The 20,319-nt window shown below is 35.3% G+C and overlaps 2 protein-coding genes across 2 annotated transcripts in view; one reads left to right on the forward strand and one right to left on the reverse strand.

The window, feature by feature from the left end:
- The first annotated feature begins 6,333 nt into the window (after positions 1 to 6,333).
- On the forward strand, positions 6,334 to 9,840 carry LOC133332475 (E3 ubiquitin-protein ligase TM129-like). Its single transcript, XM_061540878.1, has 3 exons — positions 6,334 to 6,899; positions 6,963 to 7,092; positions 9,238 to 9,840. Exons 1-3 carry the CDS (start codon positions 6,394 to 6,396, stop codon positions 9,838 to 9,840), a joined length of 1,239 nt encoding a protein of 412 aa, XP_061396862.1. The 5' UTR covers positions 6,334 to 6,393.
- Positions 9,841 to 16,764: 6,924 nt separating this feature from the next.
- LOC133332476 (vitellogenin-A2) overlaps positions 16,765 to 20,319 on the reverse strand; it is a 30,516-nt gene continuing 26,961 nt past the window's right edge. The window contains exon 2 of the mRNA XM_061540879.1: positions 16,765 to 16,950. Coding sequence (XP_061396863.1) covers positions 16,774 to 16,950 — 177 coding nt within the window. The 3' untranslated portion in view covers positions 16,765 to 16,773. The remainder of the gene's footprint in view (positions 16,951 to 20,319) is intronic.

Genomic DNA, 20,319 nt, shown 5'->3' on the forward strand with positions numbered 1-20,319 from the left:
ATGAGCGAATTGGTATAATCCGTACAAAAGCGAAGTTCTTTTACATCAGTCTAATTTGCGCCCATGCTCCGACCGAAGATAAAGATGAACAGACCAAAGACATATTTTACGAGCGCCTAGAAACAGCATATGACCGTTGCCCTGGCCATGACATTAAAATTTTGCTAAGAGATTTTAATGCAAAAATCGGAAGGGAAAATATCTTTGGCCCTACCGTCGGAAAATTCAGCCTTCATGAAGAAACATCAGACAACGGCATGAAGTTGATTGACGCGGCAGCAAAAAACATGGTAGTTAGCAGCACCAGATTCAAGCATGTCGATATACACAAGGCCACCCGGATCTCTCTTGATCATGTAACGAGAAATCAAATTGATCATGTTGTGATAGACGGAAGGCATTCATCCAGTGTTTTAGACGTCCGATCGATGCGAGGAGCGAATATCGATTCGGACCATTACCTTGTGGCAGAAAAGGTACGCACCCGTCTTAATGTTGCAGCAAAGGTGCGATCTAATACAACACGGAAACTCGACGTCGAAAAGCTGCAAACACAACAGGTAGCCGAGGCCTACTCCGTTCAACTTACCCATCTGCTTGAAGATGGGTAAGTCGGGACTTCTTGTCCCGATAATAGTATAGAAGCACAATGGCAAAGAATTGCCCACTCCATGCAAACTGCAGCAAAAAGAACAATTGGGTACCAAAAACCACCACCAAGAAACCCATGGTACGATCAGGAGTGTCGTAGTGCTACTGATGTGAAAAACGCAGCGTATAGGGCAACCCTGCAGACAGTAACAACACGTAACGCGATGGAGAATTGTCGGGAGAAAAGGAGAGAGGAGAAACGTGTTTTGAGAAAAAAGAAGAAAGAACAAGAAAAACGTGAGCGTGAGCAAATCGAGATATACAGGAGTCAGAATGAAGTCCGGAAATTTTACCAACGAGTAAAACACCAAACCGAAGGCTTTGGTGCAGGCACATCCTCCTGTAGAGATGAAGAAGGAAACCTGGTGACAGATACAGACAGCGTGTTGAGGATCTGGAAGGAGCATTTCGAAAAGCTTCTAGTATCAAATAGTGGCGATGAAGAAGATACCCCAGAACCAATAAGAGATGATGGTATAGAGTGTATATCACCTAGCCAAGATGAGGTCATAAAAGCAATTAATCGGCTCAAGAACAACAAAGCAGCAGGAGCCGATGGGTTACCAGCCATGTCTGCGTTCGGCATTCCTGCAAAATTAATACGGCTATGCAGGATAACTTTAAGTGGCACAAGGTCAGCCGTTAAAGTAGGAAAGGACCTATCGGAGCCCTTCAATACCGAACGAGGATTCAGACAGGTGACAGTTTGTCGTGTGATCTTTTTAACATCCTACTGGAAAAGGTCATACGAGACGCAAAGGTGAACAGAAATGACACTCTGTACACCAAACAACACATTTTACTCGCCTACGCCGATGACATTGATATAATGGGTCGAACATTGCGAGCGGTAACAGCCACCTTTGAACAAATTGAAAAGGAGTCTGCCAAAGTGGGTCTGGCGAGAAGACCAAGCTGATGGTATCAACGCGCAAGACGTCCAGTAGACTCGGACCAACTGTGGAACTTGAGAACTACAGCTTCGAGGTAGTTAAAGACTTTATATACCTTGGTACCGCCATAAATAAAACGAATGACATCATTTTTGAAATTCGGAGAAGGATTGTGATGGCCAACAGATGCTACTATGGTCTAAGTAAGCAGTTTAGAAACAAGGCCACCTCCCGCCAGACCAAACTCACACTTTACAAGACGCTGATACTACCCGTGCTATTATATCGATCAGAAGCATGGGTACTTGCGCAAGCAGATGAGGCGGCTCTTGGGGTGTTTGAGAGAAAAATTCTCCGAAAGATCTACGGGCCGATCTGCGTCGACGGTGAATATCGGCGTCGAATGAACCACGAGCTTTACAATTTATACGCGGACATCGACATAGTCAATCGTATTGAGCTGCAGCGACTACGGTGGCTAGGCCATGTTGTGCGGATGAATGAAAATGCCCCAGCTCAAAAGGCATATAAAAATGAGCCTACTGATGGTTCCCATAGAAAAGGAAGGCCACGAATTGGACGGAAAGACCAAGTAGAAAACAATATCTTGTAACGTGGTCTTCCAAATTGGTGAAATTGCGCACAAGACCGACGCGCTTGGAAATCTTTTTTAAGCTCGGCTTATGGAACAACCGTTCTGTAACAAGCCAGCTAAGTATGTAAGTATCTTTCGAAATCTATCTGTTTCATTGTCATTTCAATTGATTCACTAAAGCACACCCAAGACTTAAACCGTCTTGATCTCACATTTAAAGTTGTTATTATTTTATAATCTTATTGAAAATCCAAATCAGTTCTAGATGGTTCCACAGGCTTAATTATGTGATTTTCCTTGTTCGCAGGTGACAGTCGTTGGAGATATGGTATAATGGGGTTTAAAATATTGCTTTTACAGGGTTGCAGTTGAATTTGATTGGGTCAGATATGATTATATTTATATAACACATTATTTATACCATCTTTATGAAAATTATAACCCAAATTTTAGGGACGCATACGTATAACCTTTATGAATAGTACATACAGAATAAAATTGTTCGTGGATTTGGATAAGCAAAGTACAGTGTACATTACGTTTGGAGTGACTATCACAAGATGATATCAAGTCATTTCACAACATAATTAAAAACAATCCGAACATTTCATAGAGCCGAGTTAAATAAGTACTTTATTCAGTATGTTATATTACAATCCGAACCTGTTATATCTTTAAACAGCCCATGGCATAATTATACAAGGTAGTTTCATGCAGTCATATGTTTTCATTTTTTTTTTTTTTTTTTTTCATCATAAATTTGACTTTGACAGTATTCAGCTTTCAAAATGTATTTTCAGAGTCCTGAAAAATGAACCAAAAGCTAAATTCAAACAATTATTACTGTTTTCGTCCAATATAGATTTTCATCGGATTTGTCTAAATATTAACGATTTATAGGCCCAAAAAGCGAATTTCTCAAGACCTATTATATGGGAGGTATACCAAATTTTGGACCTATCTATCCAGTTTTTCATCCTTTGGAATTAAGCTGCCAATTTTCATAGAATTTTGTTGAATATTAAAAATTTTATATCCCAAAAGAGTTAAGATTTCAAGACCTATTATATGGGAGGTATACCAAATCTTGGCCCAAATCTTCCTAGTTTTTTTTAAGACTTGCTTTAGTGACCTAAGTAGATGTAAAATGCCAATTTAAAGATCCAATATATGGGAGCTATACCAAATACTGGTCCGATATATTTAGATGCTTTTTAGGCCAATAAAAAAACACTTGTACAATAATAATTACATACACTGCCTTAAGACAGTGTATGTAATTATTAATTTTGAAATATGTTAAATTGGCTCACTCCGAAAATCTCGTGGTAATGTTTGTGAAGCGTCTTTGTTTATAAAAATTAAAAAAAAAAATAATATATACAATTCTTCATTTTTATATTTTTTTATTTCACAATTACATTTATTATTATATATATATATATATTGTTTATTATTCCAATTAAAATGCTTACAAAAAAGGTAGAATATTGTATTTTTGATTTGATTTAGATATTTTGTTAATAACGACGTCGTAAGGGCGTCATCTATTGGCTATTAGCTGTATTTATTTATTGCTAAACGTACGCGCTGCTGGATGCGTATGTTCAGTGGTGCAATTTATTAGTTTATAACCGTCACCTACTCAAAAGAAAGGAAGAGAACATAAATGCACCATCGAAACATTAGAAACAAAGTCAAATATTAAAGTATGTTCTAATTTTTAATTAAATCTGTGAACAGTTTTAAAAACCATAAATTCTAGATTCAACTGCGACTGTAATTCGTTGTCTTCGTATTCCGTAACCGCAGATAACTTAAAATGATGTATTAGAAATAGAGAAATAGATTGACAGCGAACTACTGTGTATGAAGATATTCATTGAGATACGGTCCGACCTCACATTTTTTATATAATCCACCAATTGATGTACATTAAAGTAAGGCGGAAATTTGTTCATTAAAATTCTCTGCTAGTAGCTTGTTTTTACTTTTATGCAATCATATAACAAATTAGAGACACTAATGTTGGACAATTAGGCTAAAAATGTTGATATAAAAAACATTAAAGGGCACATTTTCTAGGAAGAAGTATTTTTTTACCAAGAGCCTGTGACAAATTACAGTCAAAATCCAAAAATGCCAAAATAGAGCCTTTTCGGTTGGAAAATGCGGTTAAAAACCCTCAAAATACTGAAATTTGGCCGTAGTCTATGGTAAAACATGGTCCCATTTTACGTGCAAATGTTTGCCAAATTTTTTCCCCTAAAATACCGAAGATTGTTCGGGATCTTTAAATGGGGCTGTGTCAAAAATTATCATTTACGCAGATGTATGACAGCCTCCAAAAACCCGAAATACGAAATTAGAGGCTCATCGGTTGGAAAATGTGGGTAGAATACTTTTGTATGGAGCTATATAAAACCATTTGGAACAAGTCTAGTTTAGGGCCCCCTCCCGGATCGTTTTGAAATTTTTAACACATGTAGTCCTTAGGGCCCTGATTACAGCAGTATACTTTTTTTCTTGCGGAAATCGGTATTTCCGGAGATATGGGCGTCCAAAGTTACGTTTGGACCTTTGTATTTTCTCATAAATTTTTAAGATCCACTAAGGCAATATGTGTATCATTTTAAAGCATTTGAAGCCCTGATTACAAAAATATAATATCAAATAAGTCCATACTTTCTGAGATATGGGTCTCAAAATTTCGGTAAGTATCTTCCATGTTGTTATTGTGTAATATTGGTCAAGGCAATATGGGTATAATTTTAAAGGTTAAATAAAAATGCTTTAAAATGATACCCATATTGCTTTAGTGAATTTTAAAAAATTACGTGAAAATACAAGGGAACTTTGGAGGCCCATATCTCCGGAAATACCGATTTCTGCAAGAAAAAAAGAATACTGCTGTAATCAGGGCCCCAAGGACTACATGTGGTAAAAAATTCAAAACGATCCGGGTGGGGGCCCTAAACTAGACTTAAGCCCATTTAAGGGGACCCCCCCCATTCTCGGGGTCAAAATTGTTGTTGATATAATTCGAATCTACACTAATTAAACAATGTCCCTACAAAATTTCAAGTGAAAATCTCAAGAACTCTTGAAGATATAGCCGATTTATTGTGTCAGCATCAACTGACGGCTGAAGGGCTTCTCAAACTTTAAACGCGTTTTTCTCTAAACATTTTTTTGCGAATGGCGGGCACGATAACTCAAAAACTAATAATCCAATCGGTTCCAAATTTTGCAAGGCTTCTCTGGGAGTGTATAGCTCTAGTATGAACTAGGATAAAGCCAATCGGAGAAGATCTTCCTTATTTTTTAACTTGGTTTTTGGTAAAAAATCGGCGATTTTCCAAAAATATTTTTTCAAAGGTCCACCATTTTGTTAATTTTAGAGCGAAGTCTATAATCCTAGTTCATACGAGAGCCAGACATGTACTCTTTCTAACACCGTTGGAATTTTCGGATTCCGATGTTCCAGTGAGGAGTTATCATGCCCGCCATCAAAAATAAGGACTTTTCTTTAATTACAAAAAACAACAACAAAACAATAACAAAATTTTTTTGTAAATTATTTTTCTTCTCTTTTAAATCTTCAATTATATATGTGCAAAGTTACAAACCTCCACAAGCATTAGTATTGATTTACCAGCCCATTTAAAATCTTGAAAAATTACAATCGAGAATGGGGGGGGGTTCCCTTAAATGATTTCTATCGTGATTTTAATATCATTTTAAATCGACACAAAATTCTATACATCTTTGGTCAAAGGGAACTGAACGTGAACTAGTGCATTGCACTTAAAAAACTAGTTCACATTCAATTCCCTTTTGAGCATTAACTATTCCTCCATGTCTCTTTCTAAACAAAGGGTTCGATATCGGTGTTATGCATCACCCTCCTTCGTAAACATACGGTCATTCGTCATTTTTCTTCGAGTTTATTCTTTATCACGTGTTCTCTCATTACTCCGCCTATTCGTTGCATGTAGACACGCTTTTCAATTAGGTCGGTCATTCGAACGAATTTGACATTGGACACGACACGACAACTCAACTCAGCTACTACGTTGTTTTTGGAGACGGATATTCACCTTCAAATCTTCAAATATTATTGCTTCCGTTGACCTTAGGAACATTTATCGCATCGAGGCAGGACTATTGTCACAGTGTCAAGTGTGCGTGTGTGTGTTTACGTTGGAACAGTGTACCCTTTTTTGTTTTCTTTTTCGTTTTTCCACAATTTTCATGGACGAGTCAGAACTACTGTTCAATCTCTTCTATCTGCTGCTATGTATGTGTATCATCTATCCACCGGAAGAATTTGGACGACTGGGCCTTACCATTGAACAATTGTTCTCGAATTGGTTGGGCGAAGAACATCTGCACTTTGTTCGCTATCATCAGAGACGTACCTCGTTGAATCTCTTCATCCACAGTTGTCTGCCGGCAATCTATTTTCTAATACATCGTTTTAAATTTTCGGTCTTTACGGAATACGATGACACCGAAGAAGAATCGGAATTGGATCCAGATTTTCCAATGCCCCAAGAAGCGGTGGCATTTAAAACACTCACCTGGAAGGTGGCACAGCGTTTTAGTTTAATGGCAGTTTTAGCTGTTCCAGCATTGATATTCAATTGGTATCAACAGAATTGGAAGCGCCATCCCATAACACAAACATTACAAAAGTTTTCCAATACCCCAAACAGTACATCGGATGTTGAGTCCGATATTGGTAATGAATTCCGCAGGTGAGTTTTTTGGTTGTTCATTTGTTGTTGTGTGTGTTAATAATGTAAATTGTTTATTTTTAGGCCGGATATTTATAAAAAGAAATTGAATTCAATATCAACAGTGATCGCTACCGAAAATTGGATTATTAAAACCTCGCTGTACAATGTAAATTTTGCCCATCAAAGTGATACGGTTCTAAGTGTAGCTAAGGTATGTCAATAAGTAAATGTGGCAATATATTCGATTGTAAGGTATGAGGGCAGTCTAGGATCGATCTGACTTTTCCACATAATATATATTGTCGTAAGCAGCATACCCAGACTTACCCATATTCAACTTCCGAAATTGAACTTAGTCCATATTAGCTACAACAACTATTTTCGACAAGATTTAAACAAAAGGTTAAGGTCATTTGCTTTTCGATAAGCAAACCTTGCAAAACCCTATCTTTAAAAAAATATTCTACTGTGTGCGTGTATCGACAAGTTTTACGCAGTATAATTTCCTATATACTGGATTATGAAAATTAACACAAACATTTATAAGGGCCAAATATTTAGGATTCCAGGGACAATGTGTCCTCGATACGAATTGAGAACATTGTTGTACCCGGATATTAGGTGTGCTAGAATCGATCGGGTTTGCCCAGGAAGTAGCCTCTCACTGTCCGAAATTGCAAGAGGGTGTTTGGGTAGGACTTTGTTGCATCTGTAGCCATTTATAGCTTCGGAGACTGCCAGTTGATGCAAGTATTTTATTGCGTTCGCTATCGACGATCTGTTGACGTCCGATGGAATGACGTCTTGGATGGCTTCACGAAAGCACTGAAGTCCAGACGGATATGTCGCGGAGGTGGAAATGTCATCACTGCAGAAACTGTTTAAAGAAGGTGATAGACGCTCGTCATTTGGACACAGCCGGTTGCAATTCGGAGTGTATTATTTTCTGTACTTTGCAAGGATCTACATTGTGTGTTGCTAAAGATAGAAAGCCAGAATAGGGCAGCATAATACAGGATGGAACGACCATGTCGTTAAAGCATTACTTTATCCTTGCTCCAGGAGGAGCTAGGCATAGCTTTCAGAACTTTACTCCTAGGTTACATCTTTTCGTTGATGTAGTTAGAATGCGAGGAGAAATTAAAGAGTTTTTCGAAGGATTTTCGGGTTATGGACGGTGGGGAGGCGCCTACCTTCGATGGAAATTCCAACGTCTAAATTGACTTCTCGGCCCAGAAAGGGAAAAGTGACAATGTATATATTGCTGTAGATAATTTTAAATTGCGCTTCCGGAAGATGTTTGTGTTGGTGGCTAAATTGTTGGAAATTTTTGCACTCACGTAGTCAATGTTAACGCCGTACGAAATAATCGAACAGTCATCATCGTACGATACCACTGAAGCATCTGGTGGAGGAATGGAGAGTTTCAGGAAGTATTTCGAAGGAGCGATGGACTGACTATGGAAATGTCCGGAGATTTCCTCATTAATGAAAGCGAAATCGGACTCGTCAAACTGGTTTGCTATAAGAACACCGCGAAGATCATTTGGAATTTGAACGTTGAACCGGATGGAAAGCAAGAAGGAGTTATAGCTGGATTCTAGCAGATATTGTTGAATTACTAATGCAGCAATCGGCTACAATACCGGAATTCCAATTACTGTGTGAACGTAGGGTGGTACATCTTCTCATATGGCACCAGTTACTACAACTATTGCACCTTACAGATGTTACGTTACTCCATATGATTTACCCGCAACTCGAACAGATCCACTTGGAGTTCTAGGCAGTTTGCTGAGAAGGATGGAATTTTCGGGGTTGTTGGAGATAAGGTGCTAGAAGTTGTAGGCTTCAGACAACAGCTGGCAATGAAGTTTTTCGACCAGTCGCCGTATGAGTTGAGACCTGAGCTCCTCCTCAGGTGACACCAATTGTTGCATTGCATCGTACTGAGGAGGAATTAACGCCGGTGCGAATTAGAAAAAGGCGTGCAAAGCTGTCGATATGATTTGCTCACCTGTGGAAAAAAAACTTTCGTTTGGTACAGCTGTCGCTGAGTCATTGGCCGAGTCGAACTCGGGTCGTTCAGAGCGTAGATCTGATTGTCGTGGGTGCCTTCTTGGTGTTGTTGTTGTAACAGCCCTACTGATTTTACTCAATGGGCAGACAGGACCGAGTAAGACCCCTCTGTCGTGGAAAGTTTTTAGAAGATATTTGCTATTCAACCATCGGCCGATACATTCTATCTTCCTAGGGGCGGAAATATTAAAGTATATCTAACTGAAAAACTAATAGCCGATTCTTACTTTGTATTTCTATTATTGTAATAACAAATTGCATACCTTCTTTATTACAGACAGAAACATACAACGTCTCACAGGATACCAATGACACCCTACAAATGGTCAGTATAATGGTGAAAACAAATCGTGCTGGTGTACCAGATTTCCATATACGTATCAATGCTTTGGAATTTCGTAATCTCGAAGAGCGAATAACCCGCCCCATACTAATACCATCGAATATACAATTTCATCGTAATGTTATTGATCGGTTTATTGATGTGTTCAAAGAGCAAGTCAGTCTTAATCCCATTTATAAAGCTGATCGTATAGCGGAGAAATGTTTCGCCTGTATGGTTGCGGAACCCAACATAAAAATTCATAAACAATGTTTAGATGTTGATCGAAACGGTCAGCCGTTGAGTGCAGATAATTGTTGTACAAATTGTTATTGTCGTCCGATGTGGTGTGTCGAATGTTTGGCACGTTGGTTTGCCGCCCGACAAAACGAGCATGAACGTGAAGTGTGGTTGGAGCAGAAATGCACTTGTCCCATGTGTAGGGCGAAATTTTGTTTATTAGATGTAAGTTATATAGAAAAACTGTCTGTGGTGACACCGACCACACCAAGTGATACAGATGCACCGCCGACTAGTGGCAATGATGATGAAACGTGATCATATTGTAAATTTTGTAGTTATGCATTTGTTTTTTCTTTCTCTAAAAAGATGGGCAAACAATTAAAACTAAAAGAATCGTGTTCAAAACATATATATATATATATATATATATTACTTTATAGTGAATATATATAAAACAAATATCCAGTTTTTACTTTCCACTTTAAGAATTTATAAACTTAATTCATTAAATGAACTTTACTTATTAAACTACTTTTAAAAAGATGGATTGAAAAGTCTGAAGGAGGAAGGGTATAATATTTGGAACAACATGCGTGAACTGTACTTTGGCTATTTTTTTAAATCTGCGCAAGAGTTCCAAAAGTCGACACACCCACTCAGATAGAGGTTCCATACAATTGTCAGAATCTGTAGTTTGGTCAGTTCATCATTTTAATAGGGGTCAAGGTAATTAACAGTGGAGCCTGCTAAATTACTTTTGATATTGCATCTCCAAAGTGCACTTCGGCACTTACAGTATATATATATATATATATATGGCTTTCTAAAGTTCCTCAGAAGGTGATATTATCTACTGAGCTCACACTACCTGTGATTCCATGATCACATTACCATAGATAAACAACTTAAAAACAAGGAAAATTTTTGAAACAAATTTCTGATATGTAATATAAAAAGTAAACCCAACCAACATTGATCAAGTGGCATTTCCCTAGACTTTTCAATCCATGTAATATTTTACTATTACTACTAAATATTCGATGGACTTTTCTTCATTGTACTTTATACTAAAAAAACAATGTGTTTTTATTGTTTCCTCGTTGAGATTATTGTTTCCTATTTCTTTAACACTTCACATGACAAGTTACTATAATATGCGTTAAAATTCTCTGAAAAGGGCTGAGTGGCGCCCAATAATAGGCATTTATCTTAAATGGCATAATAAAAAAATAAAACAAAACTAAAACAACAATTAAATCTGTGTTTGTGTGAAGTTTATTTTAATTAAAAAAATGTATGTATTTATTTCTCTATAATAAGAATGATGATTATTTTTTTACTATCAAACTATATACATATAATAAAATTTCAAAAATGTTTTATTTTTTATGTTTTATCTTGAAGTCTTAATAAAACGAATAAGGGGGGTTGTTTCAATATGTATTTTTTTATTTGTATATTAACTATAAGGGAACATTATCACGTTGAAAAATACTTATGAAATCCTCTGTTTAGATTGGGGGTTTTTCAATTAACCTTAATTATAGTAATATAAGTACACTTATAATTTTAATAGATTTTATTTATCATTTTGCAAATTTGCAATAGGCTGCCCAACAATAGTTTCAGCACATCTTCTCATAGCAGTGATAGTAAATTTTGTTTGTTAAACAATTCTATAAACAATTATTTATTTTCTTTCGATTCTCATACTTTATAATCTTAAGTACTAATAAATAATAATAAAAAATTTTAAAAATTAAATAGTACGAAATCTTTTATTATGAATAAAATATCAATTAAACAAGTGTCAGATATATACCCTTAGATGATTATATAATACTGACCGTTTTGGGAGAAGAGAGGCAAACAGGTCTCAACTTCGGACTTGATCTAGGATAATAGGTTGAGCAAAGTTTGGTTCAATTCGGACACTCCATTCGCCTGATTTTGGATTTATAAATATTGAAAGTTTTGATCATTTAAGTAGGAGGTACCAGAAGAAGTGGGCCACTGGGTCCCATATTCGAACTTGATCTAGGTTTGATAAAGATAATTGCTTGTGAAATTTTTGGTTCAAATCGGATAGTCAATTCGCATGATATTATAATATTAATGTATAGCACAATTTTGACCATTTTGTGGGGGAGTTACCAAAAGGAGTGGACTCATATTCTCCATCTTCGAATTTGAATTAAGTTTGGAAGATGTAGAAGTGCAAAGTTTGGATGAAATCGGTTACTCCCTTCGAGAGTTATAGTGTGCACCAGCCGGCCAGACGGACATTTGTAAATCGACTCCAAATTGTCTGAAACGAATTTTGTCCCAAGAAACATTGGAGCCTAAAACCAATATTTCGATTAGACAGATTATTGCCGTTTCAAAGCATATACAACCTTATTAGTCAAAAGGCTGCAGATAAAATGACAGACCCTTACGTTGGATAATTCGACTAAAGCTTTTAACATATCGAACATAAGGCGGGGCATTTATATGGAGGATATCTCAAACCATGGACGTAAATTAAAAAGTCTTTGTCCACATAGAATGCCGGAATTTCAAATTATAGTTTGGACTGAAAAAAAAACGAAAAAAATTACGTATATTGAATATCTTCTGCAAAGATGTTTTTAGCCTTAACCTAAAAACTCCGAATGCAAAATTACAGCCCCATTGGTTAGAAAATACGTACAGGATCATGAAAAATAATTATAATAGGGCTGTGTAAATGTATGAACTTAAAATCGCCAATTTCAGTCACTTCAGTTTGGAAACTTCGGCTGAATCGGACATATACCGGTACCGTTACATAGGGCCTACATGAAGATGTGGAAATATATATGAAGTTTTCAAAATCAAACCGGCTAGAAATAATATCAACCTATGTTTAACATCTGAACCAATTTTCAGGAAACTTAGCAAACATGATTCTATACTGATTTCAGTACGCTATGCCAAATTTCATGCAAAACTAAAGTTATATAGGGACATTGGTACACCATACACATTAAATCGGACGAAAATATATATGAGAGTGATATCTAAATCTGAACCGATTTTTACGAAACTTAACACACATCATTCTAGACTGAATTCAGGACGCTATGCCAAATTTCGTGCAAATCGAAGGATATATAGGGACTAATTACATTAATTCGAACGGAAATATATGTGGGAGTTTCATCTAATTTAATATGGACAGAATCGAACCGATTTTTCCCAATTTCAATAGGTCCTTGGACCAAATAGATGAGCTCTGCAAAATTTCATTTAATTCGGATCATAAATGCGACCTGTATGTTGTTTACAATTTAATATGGACAGACAGACGCACTAATATGCATACATCGACTCAGAAAGTGATTCTATGCATATTCTCAAAAGGAACCATGTGTCTATCTCGTTTCATTTTGCCGTTTCATATATCGTTAGCTAAAATGCAGAAAGGCGTAATTAACAAAAAATTGAAAATTGACTTTTTAAATGAATATGGTGAATGTCAATAAACTACATGTGTTGACAAAGTTTTACACTTCTGCGGTCAAAAAAGGAGCTTCTATTAACAAAAAAAAAAGACATAACTACAAGTGCGTTTATTTGATAAATGCAAAAAGGCGTAACTAACAAAAAATTCACGTATTTATTTAATTGTTATGACTGCCATTTTGTCGCACAGTTTCCAATCCTCGCTTTCAAATCTGATCTTTATTTAATTTCTGAAGATTTTTTTCTACATTTTTCAACTGGTGAAGCTTTTACAAACATTACGGCTATCTAACCGGGAACGTTGTGAATTTGTTGTGCTTTTCCAATAAGTTAAAAAAGACCAATGTTCTCAAATATAACAATCCCGCCGATTTTCAGTATTTGTTCCACCTGAAAACGATGTAATTTAACACTTCTGTGCTTTATATGTAAGATGCATCCGAGCTTAAACTTCAAGATGACAGCTAAGTTAGGTAACTGTTTGCTACGTATTAAATATATCCTACCAATGTTTTGATATATACCTCATATAAAGAGGTATTTTGGAGATTCCAATCCAGAAGAAAGAATACCACTTTCTTTAATAACCCAATATATAAAGATTCCGCCGATTTTTAAATATGTTTAGACCATAAATAAACACTTATGTGTTTGAAACCTTTTAGATGATAAAAAAATCCTCCTAAAAATTTCAGTATGCCTGACTTCATTTTCCAATTACTTTTTTCTTATTTGATTTTCTGCAATCCCTTTCACATTTTCTTATACAGACCTATTATTTAAGGTATAACTATACCTATACAGTTTAGGTAATTTGCTTATAGTTTTGAAATTTTGAAAAATAATTGTTATTACTCCTAAGATATTTGCAAATAAATTGACTGTAGTTTAGTATAATTTCTCATTGGGTATCATTCCTACCAAAAATTGGCAATATTGGTCCAAATTTTAGGTTAGCCTCCATATAACAATGACACCCAAATGTCGGTATTTTAGGGAGTTTTATCAATATTAACCAAGTTTTAGGCTAGACCTCATAGGTATAACGATACCCCGAGTATTCGGTATTTTGAGCAGGATTTTCAATAGAGTTTATCTGTTGTTAAATATTTTGGATTCTCATTGTGAAGGAAATTTTCTTAGCAAAAACTTATCTAATGGCTTAATGGCAATTTTTAAAAAATTAAAAGCCATAGGTCTTTCGTCAATATCTTTCAGACAAAATAGAGAAATTACTGGTAGAAACACTAGGCATGCATCAGACCTGGAAGTAGCTAGATGTCGAGTTGAAGTAACAAAACAAAGAATAAAATACGCTGGACCAATGAAATATAATCAATTATCAGATGAAAGCATTAAAACTTATATTTTGCAGAATATTGAAAATCTTTTGTACAATTAATGTATTATTAACTATTAGCCCATTAGCCTCTATTTTGCCAAATATGGCGCGGAGGCATTAAAATAATTATAATTGAATAATAAAAAATGCTTTCAGTTTTAGGGTAACCCTCATATAACGGTACCTCCTTGATTGCGGATTTTTCAACTAAATTGGCTGTTTTTTTTTTTTGGATTAGGGGTTGCGCAAAAAAACTCGTACCAGAAATTATCAATATTGACCTATGGTGTAGAATAGCCCCCATATAATGATAGCCCATCGTTCGGTATATTGGTCACGATTTTCAACCAAAATGGCTGTAATTATACCCTTCCAGACACTGTGGTACAGTAGACACATGGTTCCTTTTAAGAATATGCATAGAATCACTTTCTGAGTCGATTGTCCGTCCGTCCCTCTGTCCATGTTGAATTGTAAACAAAGTACAGGTCGCATTTATATTACGAATTGGATTAAATTTGACGCAGCTCATTTATTTGGCCCAGGGATTGGGAAAAATCAGCTCACACTTAGATGTAGCTGCCATATATATTTTCGTCCGATTTAATGTAAATGGTGCGCCAAAGTCCTTATATATCTTTCGATTTGCACGAATTTTGGCATAGCGTACTGAATTAAGACTAGAATAATGTATGATAAGATTCGTGTAAATCGGTTCATATATATATATATATATATATCCCGTATATATTTTCTTCCGATTTTATGCAAATTGTGCACTAAAGACCGAAAGTTTGTCCGATTGACACACAATTTTGTACTATGTACTGAAGTTAATATAAATTAATCTCTAGCAAGTTTCGTTGAAATCGGTTCAGATTTAGATATAGCTCCCATATACATATATTTTCTTCCAATTTTAGGTAGATGTTGCACTAACTCCTAATGTTTGTCCAATTGCCACGAAATTTCGCACAACTTATTAAATTGAGACTAGAATGACATTTTGTTAAAATTGGTGCAGATGCAGACATATCTTCCATATATTTTTTGAACGGGTATCTGATTTAGATTAAATTTTAAACAGCGCTGCATACCAAAATAGAGTGTATGAAGTTTGCTTTAAATCGATTTACAGAAATTTGTCCCATTGTACGCAAATGACTCTAAATCTGTCCGAATGAAATTGAATTAAGCATAGGTTGCAGAAAGGGATGTGTATGGATTGATGTCGTCGGTTCACTTCATGATAAAGATCATATATGTATCTAGAAAATATCCGTCCCATATTCGGCCCAGTCCGAATTTACTACTTTCCTTGCTAGTTTTTATTTGCAATTCTTACTGGATATGAAGTATTTCCACTAAAAAATTACCAATACTGGCTTTAACTTCTGCCAAATTTTTTCTTAATTTAAATTTGGGGTTGTTTTTGGGTGTCAAATCATCCTATCAAAAATTATCAATATCTATCTTCGATTTGGTATAGCCCCCATATAACAACTCAATTTTGAGGATTTCGGTGTGTTCTAGATCATAACACAATTTTCTGAAGTTTGATATTTCGTATTTTCCCGGCAGCATTGATCCCGATTTATATTGGGTATCTGGATTTACATTTCATGGTGAAGGATATTAAAAGGAAGTTAATTTTCAATGGGGGATTTATATTTAAAAATATATATTTAATAAAATTTGTTAGTGAGCTTTTGGAATTCTCCTTTATGTCAATAAAATACCTATATCCGACATTATTTTGAATTATTCCTTCCCGGAAGAGAAGAACGGTTTACAATTTCTTCGTTCCCTTTTAGGCTGTTATAAATACAATTATTCTGGGAAACTTTAGAAAATTTGTCAGCCATTTAGCCCATATAAAATCCCTTGATCACAGTAGTTAAAATTCCTAGATATTTGTCAATGTAAATGTAAATAACTTTCCTAGAGGCTCATAATTCTTCAAGGGCCAATAATAACAAAAATAATTTAAACAAAGTAAATATGTATGTATTTTAATATGTATATATTTTATAGGTAATCGTAAAACATATAATACCGATATGTGTAAGTACTACTTATAACTATGCTCTCACGAGTCTTTTTATTTCACCGCTATTTCACCGCTAATTTTTAATAATTCTTACATTCTAGAAAATAAATCTTATAATTAGAACAAATATAGAAAAAACATAATATTTTTTTAATACAATTAACGGATATCAAAAAAAAAAAAGAAATCATCGTTGTCTTTTTTTTCTTCTTCTTTCTTTCATTCTTTCACTTATGCTGGAATTTGGCTTTAACAATAAATTAAAAAAAAATGTTATATATATATATTTATTTATAAGTATTAGTAGTAATAATGTGGCTGCCAGCGATGGACAATACGCATCAGCTTCGTGCTATGCTTGGAATGGAATCTATAAATTCGTTTCGTAGTAACTTTTGTAAGAATCCACTTTGTCACGTTGCCGGTTATTAGCCGTCGAAGAGGTAAACGATGACGAAGATGTTGTCGATGATGAGATCGCCTTAGCTGGTGTTTGTGTTTGATGATAGGATTTCATTGAGGCTGATGAACCGTAATGTGATGAGATCTGGAAGAAGACGAAAAATATGAAAGAAAACAATTAAATAAAATGAAAAATTATTTCATAAAATCAAACTAATTTAGGCTGGTAATAAATTTGATATCATATACGCTATTCTAGAAATTGTTACATTTTAGAATCAGTCATTATTATTTTATTTAAAAAAATTATAACAAGTGAAATGTAATCCAAATAAATATAAAATCAATAATTAAAGTCGGACTGGACCCAGTATATGATACCCTTCACCACTTTGGGTATATTCTACATATTTATCCTAACAATTTCATGGCAATGTTCCCTCGAAATAACATTGAGATGAAATTAAACGAACTTAAATATGTGACCTTTACCTATAGGTGAACCGACTAACATGAATCCATACACATGACTTTCTGCAACCTATGCTCCATTTTCATTTCATTCCGGCAGATTTGGAGTTGTTTGCGTACAATGGGACACATTTATGGAAATCGATTTATGGTAAATTTGATACACGGCATACTGAATAGGCCATACCAATCGGACACCCGCTCGAAATACATATGGAAACTATGTCTGCATTCGCACCAATTTCAACAAAACGCAATAACGTCATTTTAGTCTCAATTTGATACGTCGTGGAAAATTTCGTGTCAATCGGACAAACACGAAATCGGACGAAAATATATATGTGGGAGCTATATCTAAATCTGAACCGATTTCCACGAAACTTGCCAGGGATTAATTTATGTTAACTTCAGTACGTTTTGCAAAATGTTTTGTCAATCAGCCTAGCTTTAGGCCTTTAGTGCACAATTTACATAAAATGGGAAGAAGATATATATGGGGGGTATATCTAAATCTGAATCGATTTTCACGAAACTTAACACGCTTCATTCTATGCTTAATTCAGTACGCTATGCAAAATTTCGTGCAAATCAATAAGTATATAGAGACTTTGGTACACCATTTACATTAAATCGGACGGAAATATATATGGGAGCTATATCTACATCTGAACCGATTTTCACGAAATTTAGCACCCATCATTCTAGGCCTAATTCAGTACGCTGTACCAAATTTCGTGCAAATCGAAAGATATATAGGGACTTTGGTACAGCATTTACCTTAAATCGGACGAAAATATTAATGGGAGCTATACCTAAATCTGCACCGATTTTCACGAAACTTAGCACACATTATTCTATTCTCAACTCATTGCGCTATGCCAAATTTCGTGCAAATCGATAGGTATATAGAGACTTTGGTACTCAATTTACATAAAATCGGACGAAAATATATATGGGAGCTATATATAAAACTGAACCGATTTTCTTGAAATTTAGCAAACATCATTTTAGTCCCCATTCGGTATGTTTTGCCAATTTTCGTGCAAATCAAAAGGTATATAGGGACTTTGGTGCACAATTTACCAAATTTCATCCAAATCGGATTATAAATGTGATTTGTACTTTGTGATTCTAGTCAGAAAGTGATTCTATGCACATTCTCAAAAGGAACCATGTGTCTATCTCGTTTCCTTTTGCCTTGCATAAACATATGCGCAGACATATCCTTCACCACAGTGTGAAGGGCGTTTTTAGGTTTTGACCGATACGGCATGTGGGCTACATCAAACAATTTTGATAACCTTAGTTGGAAGATTTGCTAACCGATGTGAACCCAAAATATAAAATTATAGCCAATAGGGTTGAACCCCGTAACCAAAATAGTGGACCAATATTGAACATTTGAAGATTTGCTATTCAATAATTTGAGCTGGTATTGGTTATATTACCTTAGGATATAATATGAATCTTAGGTACATCTCTTGTATATACCCAAAGTAGTAAAAGGTATCATAAAATCGAAACGTTTTTAAGGTATTGAGATTTTAGTGAAATTTGAATAAACATTATCTATTCAGCTTGAGCCCGCCTGGGATTTGAACCCTGGTTCCCATGGCATCTGTTGATGTCCGGCGCCTTAGCGTTCAAAGCCACCTCCTTATCTTCCTAAGGTTGCACAGTATGCAGTTGCATACCATTGAAGAAAAAATATTGTAGCCTGTATGGAAAAAAAGTCCGTCACTACAAGAAAAATCTGCTCTGAAAAGGAATGTTCTGGTGTGATGCCAAATGTCCGAACCGGTTGAATTTAATTCGTAGATGCAATTTCGCAATAATAGTCGACATAAATACAACTTATCAAGTAAAGACATTTGTAAGCCACATTGCCCAATATACCTGATGAGCCGCTTAACCGACGGCGAAACGCGTCGCATAGTGGTGGGAATGTAGTATCTCTCTGGCTTTCCTTTTCATTGAAACTCCGATCATGTAGCTCATCTCGAAATAGAAATTAATAAAAAAAAATTTCTCCAGGCTTACAAAATTCGTTTGGAAAAAATTTACGGTATAGATTCAATTTTTGGTCCAATCTCGTTCATTATTCTTTACATAGTATGTGGCAAAAAAAATATGTGGTGGACATTTCTAAAACATGACAAATGTTTGTGCAATCGCCATCGGTCTATATTATTTGTAATATCATGTCCTGTCCGCACTGAGGGTGCTGGCTAAACGACCATTTTGTCCCGGCGTAAGCTCAGTCTATGGAGCCGCAGTTCGTGTCAGATAGTCAGACCTGTTAGGGTGGACAAAAAATAAAAATTCTATTGCCAGCGGATCATCACAGAACCTAGCGATGAGTTCTATCATGGAACAGTAGAGATTGAAACCGAATATGATTGGCTTTGCTAGAGAAAACCCCCTTCCTCCATGGTATTCCTAAATTCTCTCTCTCTATGCCCATATCTTCCACCATCTGCTTCAGAACTACGTTATGCAGTATCATCTGTCCGTTCGTCTGGTCTACGGAGAATACCTGAGCACCACAGGATCTGGTGGTGCACCTGTTGGATTGGAATTCAATAACATAATGACATATTGCAAACATAGAATAAAGTTTATGACTTATTCAAATATCAATTTATTTTTTTAATTACATCATATTTATTTATAATATATATAAATTATAAATAAAACGTACACAATTTCAAATGAAACTTCACTGCCTTTAAAATGTCAACTACATAAAAATCACATTTTGTAAAGAAAAACCCCCAATCGGAAAGTAGGGTAGGGTTACTGACAATATTACATATTATTCCCAAGAACACCATAATACTCTTTATAAAAATAATTGTTCAAACAAAATACATGCATGCGAAGAGTTCCAAAGAAAGTTTGCTGATATCGATACCTAGAATTTTGTATTTATTTTGCAACAAAAAATACACCTTATTGTCTTGTACATTTGTTTGTTATCAGCAAAAAGTATACAATAAAACTCAATATCGCTGTTGCAATCAAATGGAAAAAAATAAATAAT

The sequence above is a fragment of the Musca vetustissima genome, unplaced genomic scaffold (genome assembly GCF_032173495.1).
Source record: "Musca vetustissima isolate MV318-11 ecotype Yass unplaced genomic scaffold, APGP_CSIRO_Mvet_v1 utg36608, whole genome shotgun sequence".
NCBI classification, from domain to species: domain Eukaryota; kingdom Metazoa; phylum Arthropoda; class Insecta; order Diptera; family Muscidae; genus Musca; species Musca vetustissima.

Excerpts from the sequence above, each read along its gene's own strand:
- LOC133332475 (XM_061540878.1), top strand. The coding sequence starts at position 6,394 with ATGGACGAGTCAGAACTACTGTTCAATCTCTTCTATCTGCTGCTATGT. Across the intron at positions 6,900-6,962 it reads ATTGGTAATGAATTCCGCAG|GCCGGATATTTATAAAAAGA; the intron begins GTGAGTTTTTTG and ends GTTTATTTTTAG. Across the intron at positions 7,093-9,237 it reads CGGTTCTAAGTGTAGCTAAG|ACAGAAACATACAACGTCTC; the intron begins GTATGTCAATAA and ends TCTTTATTACAG.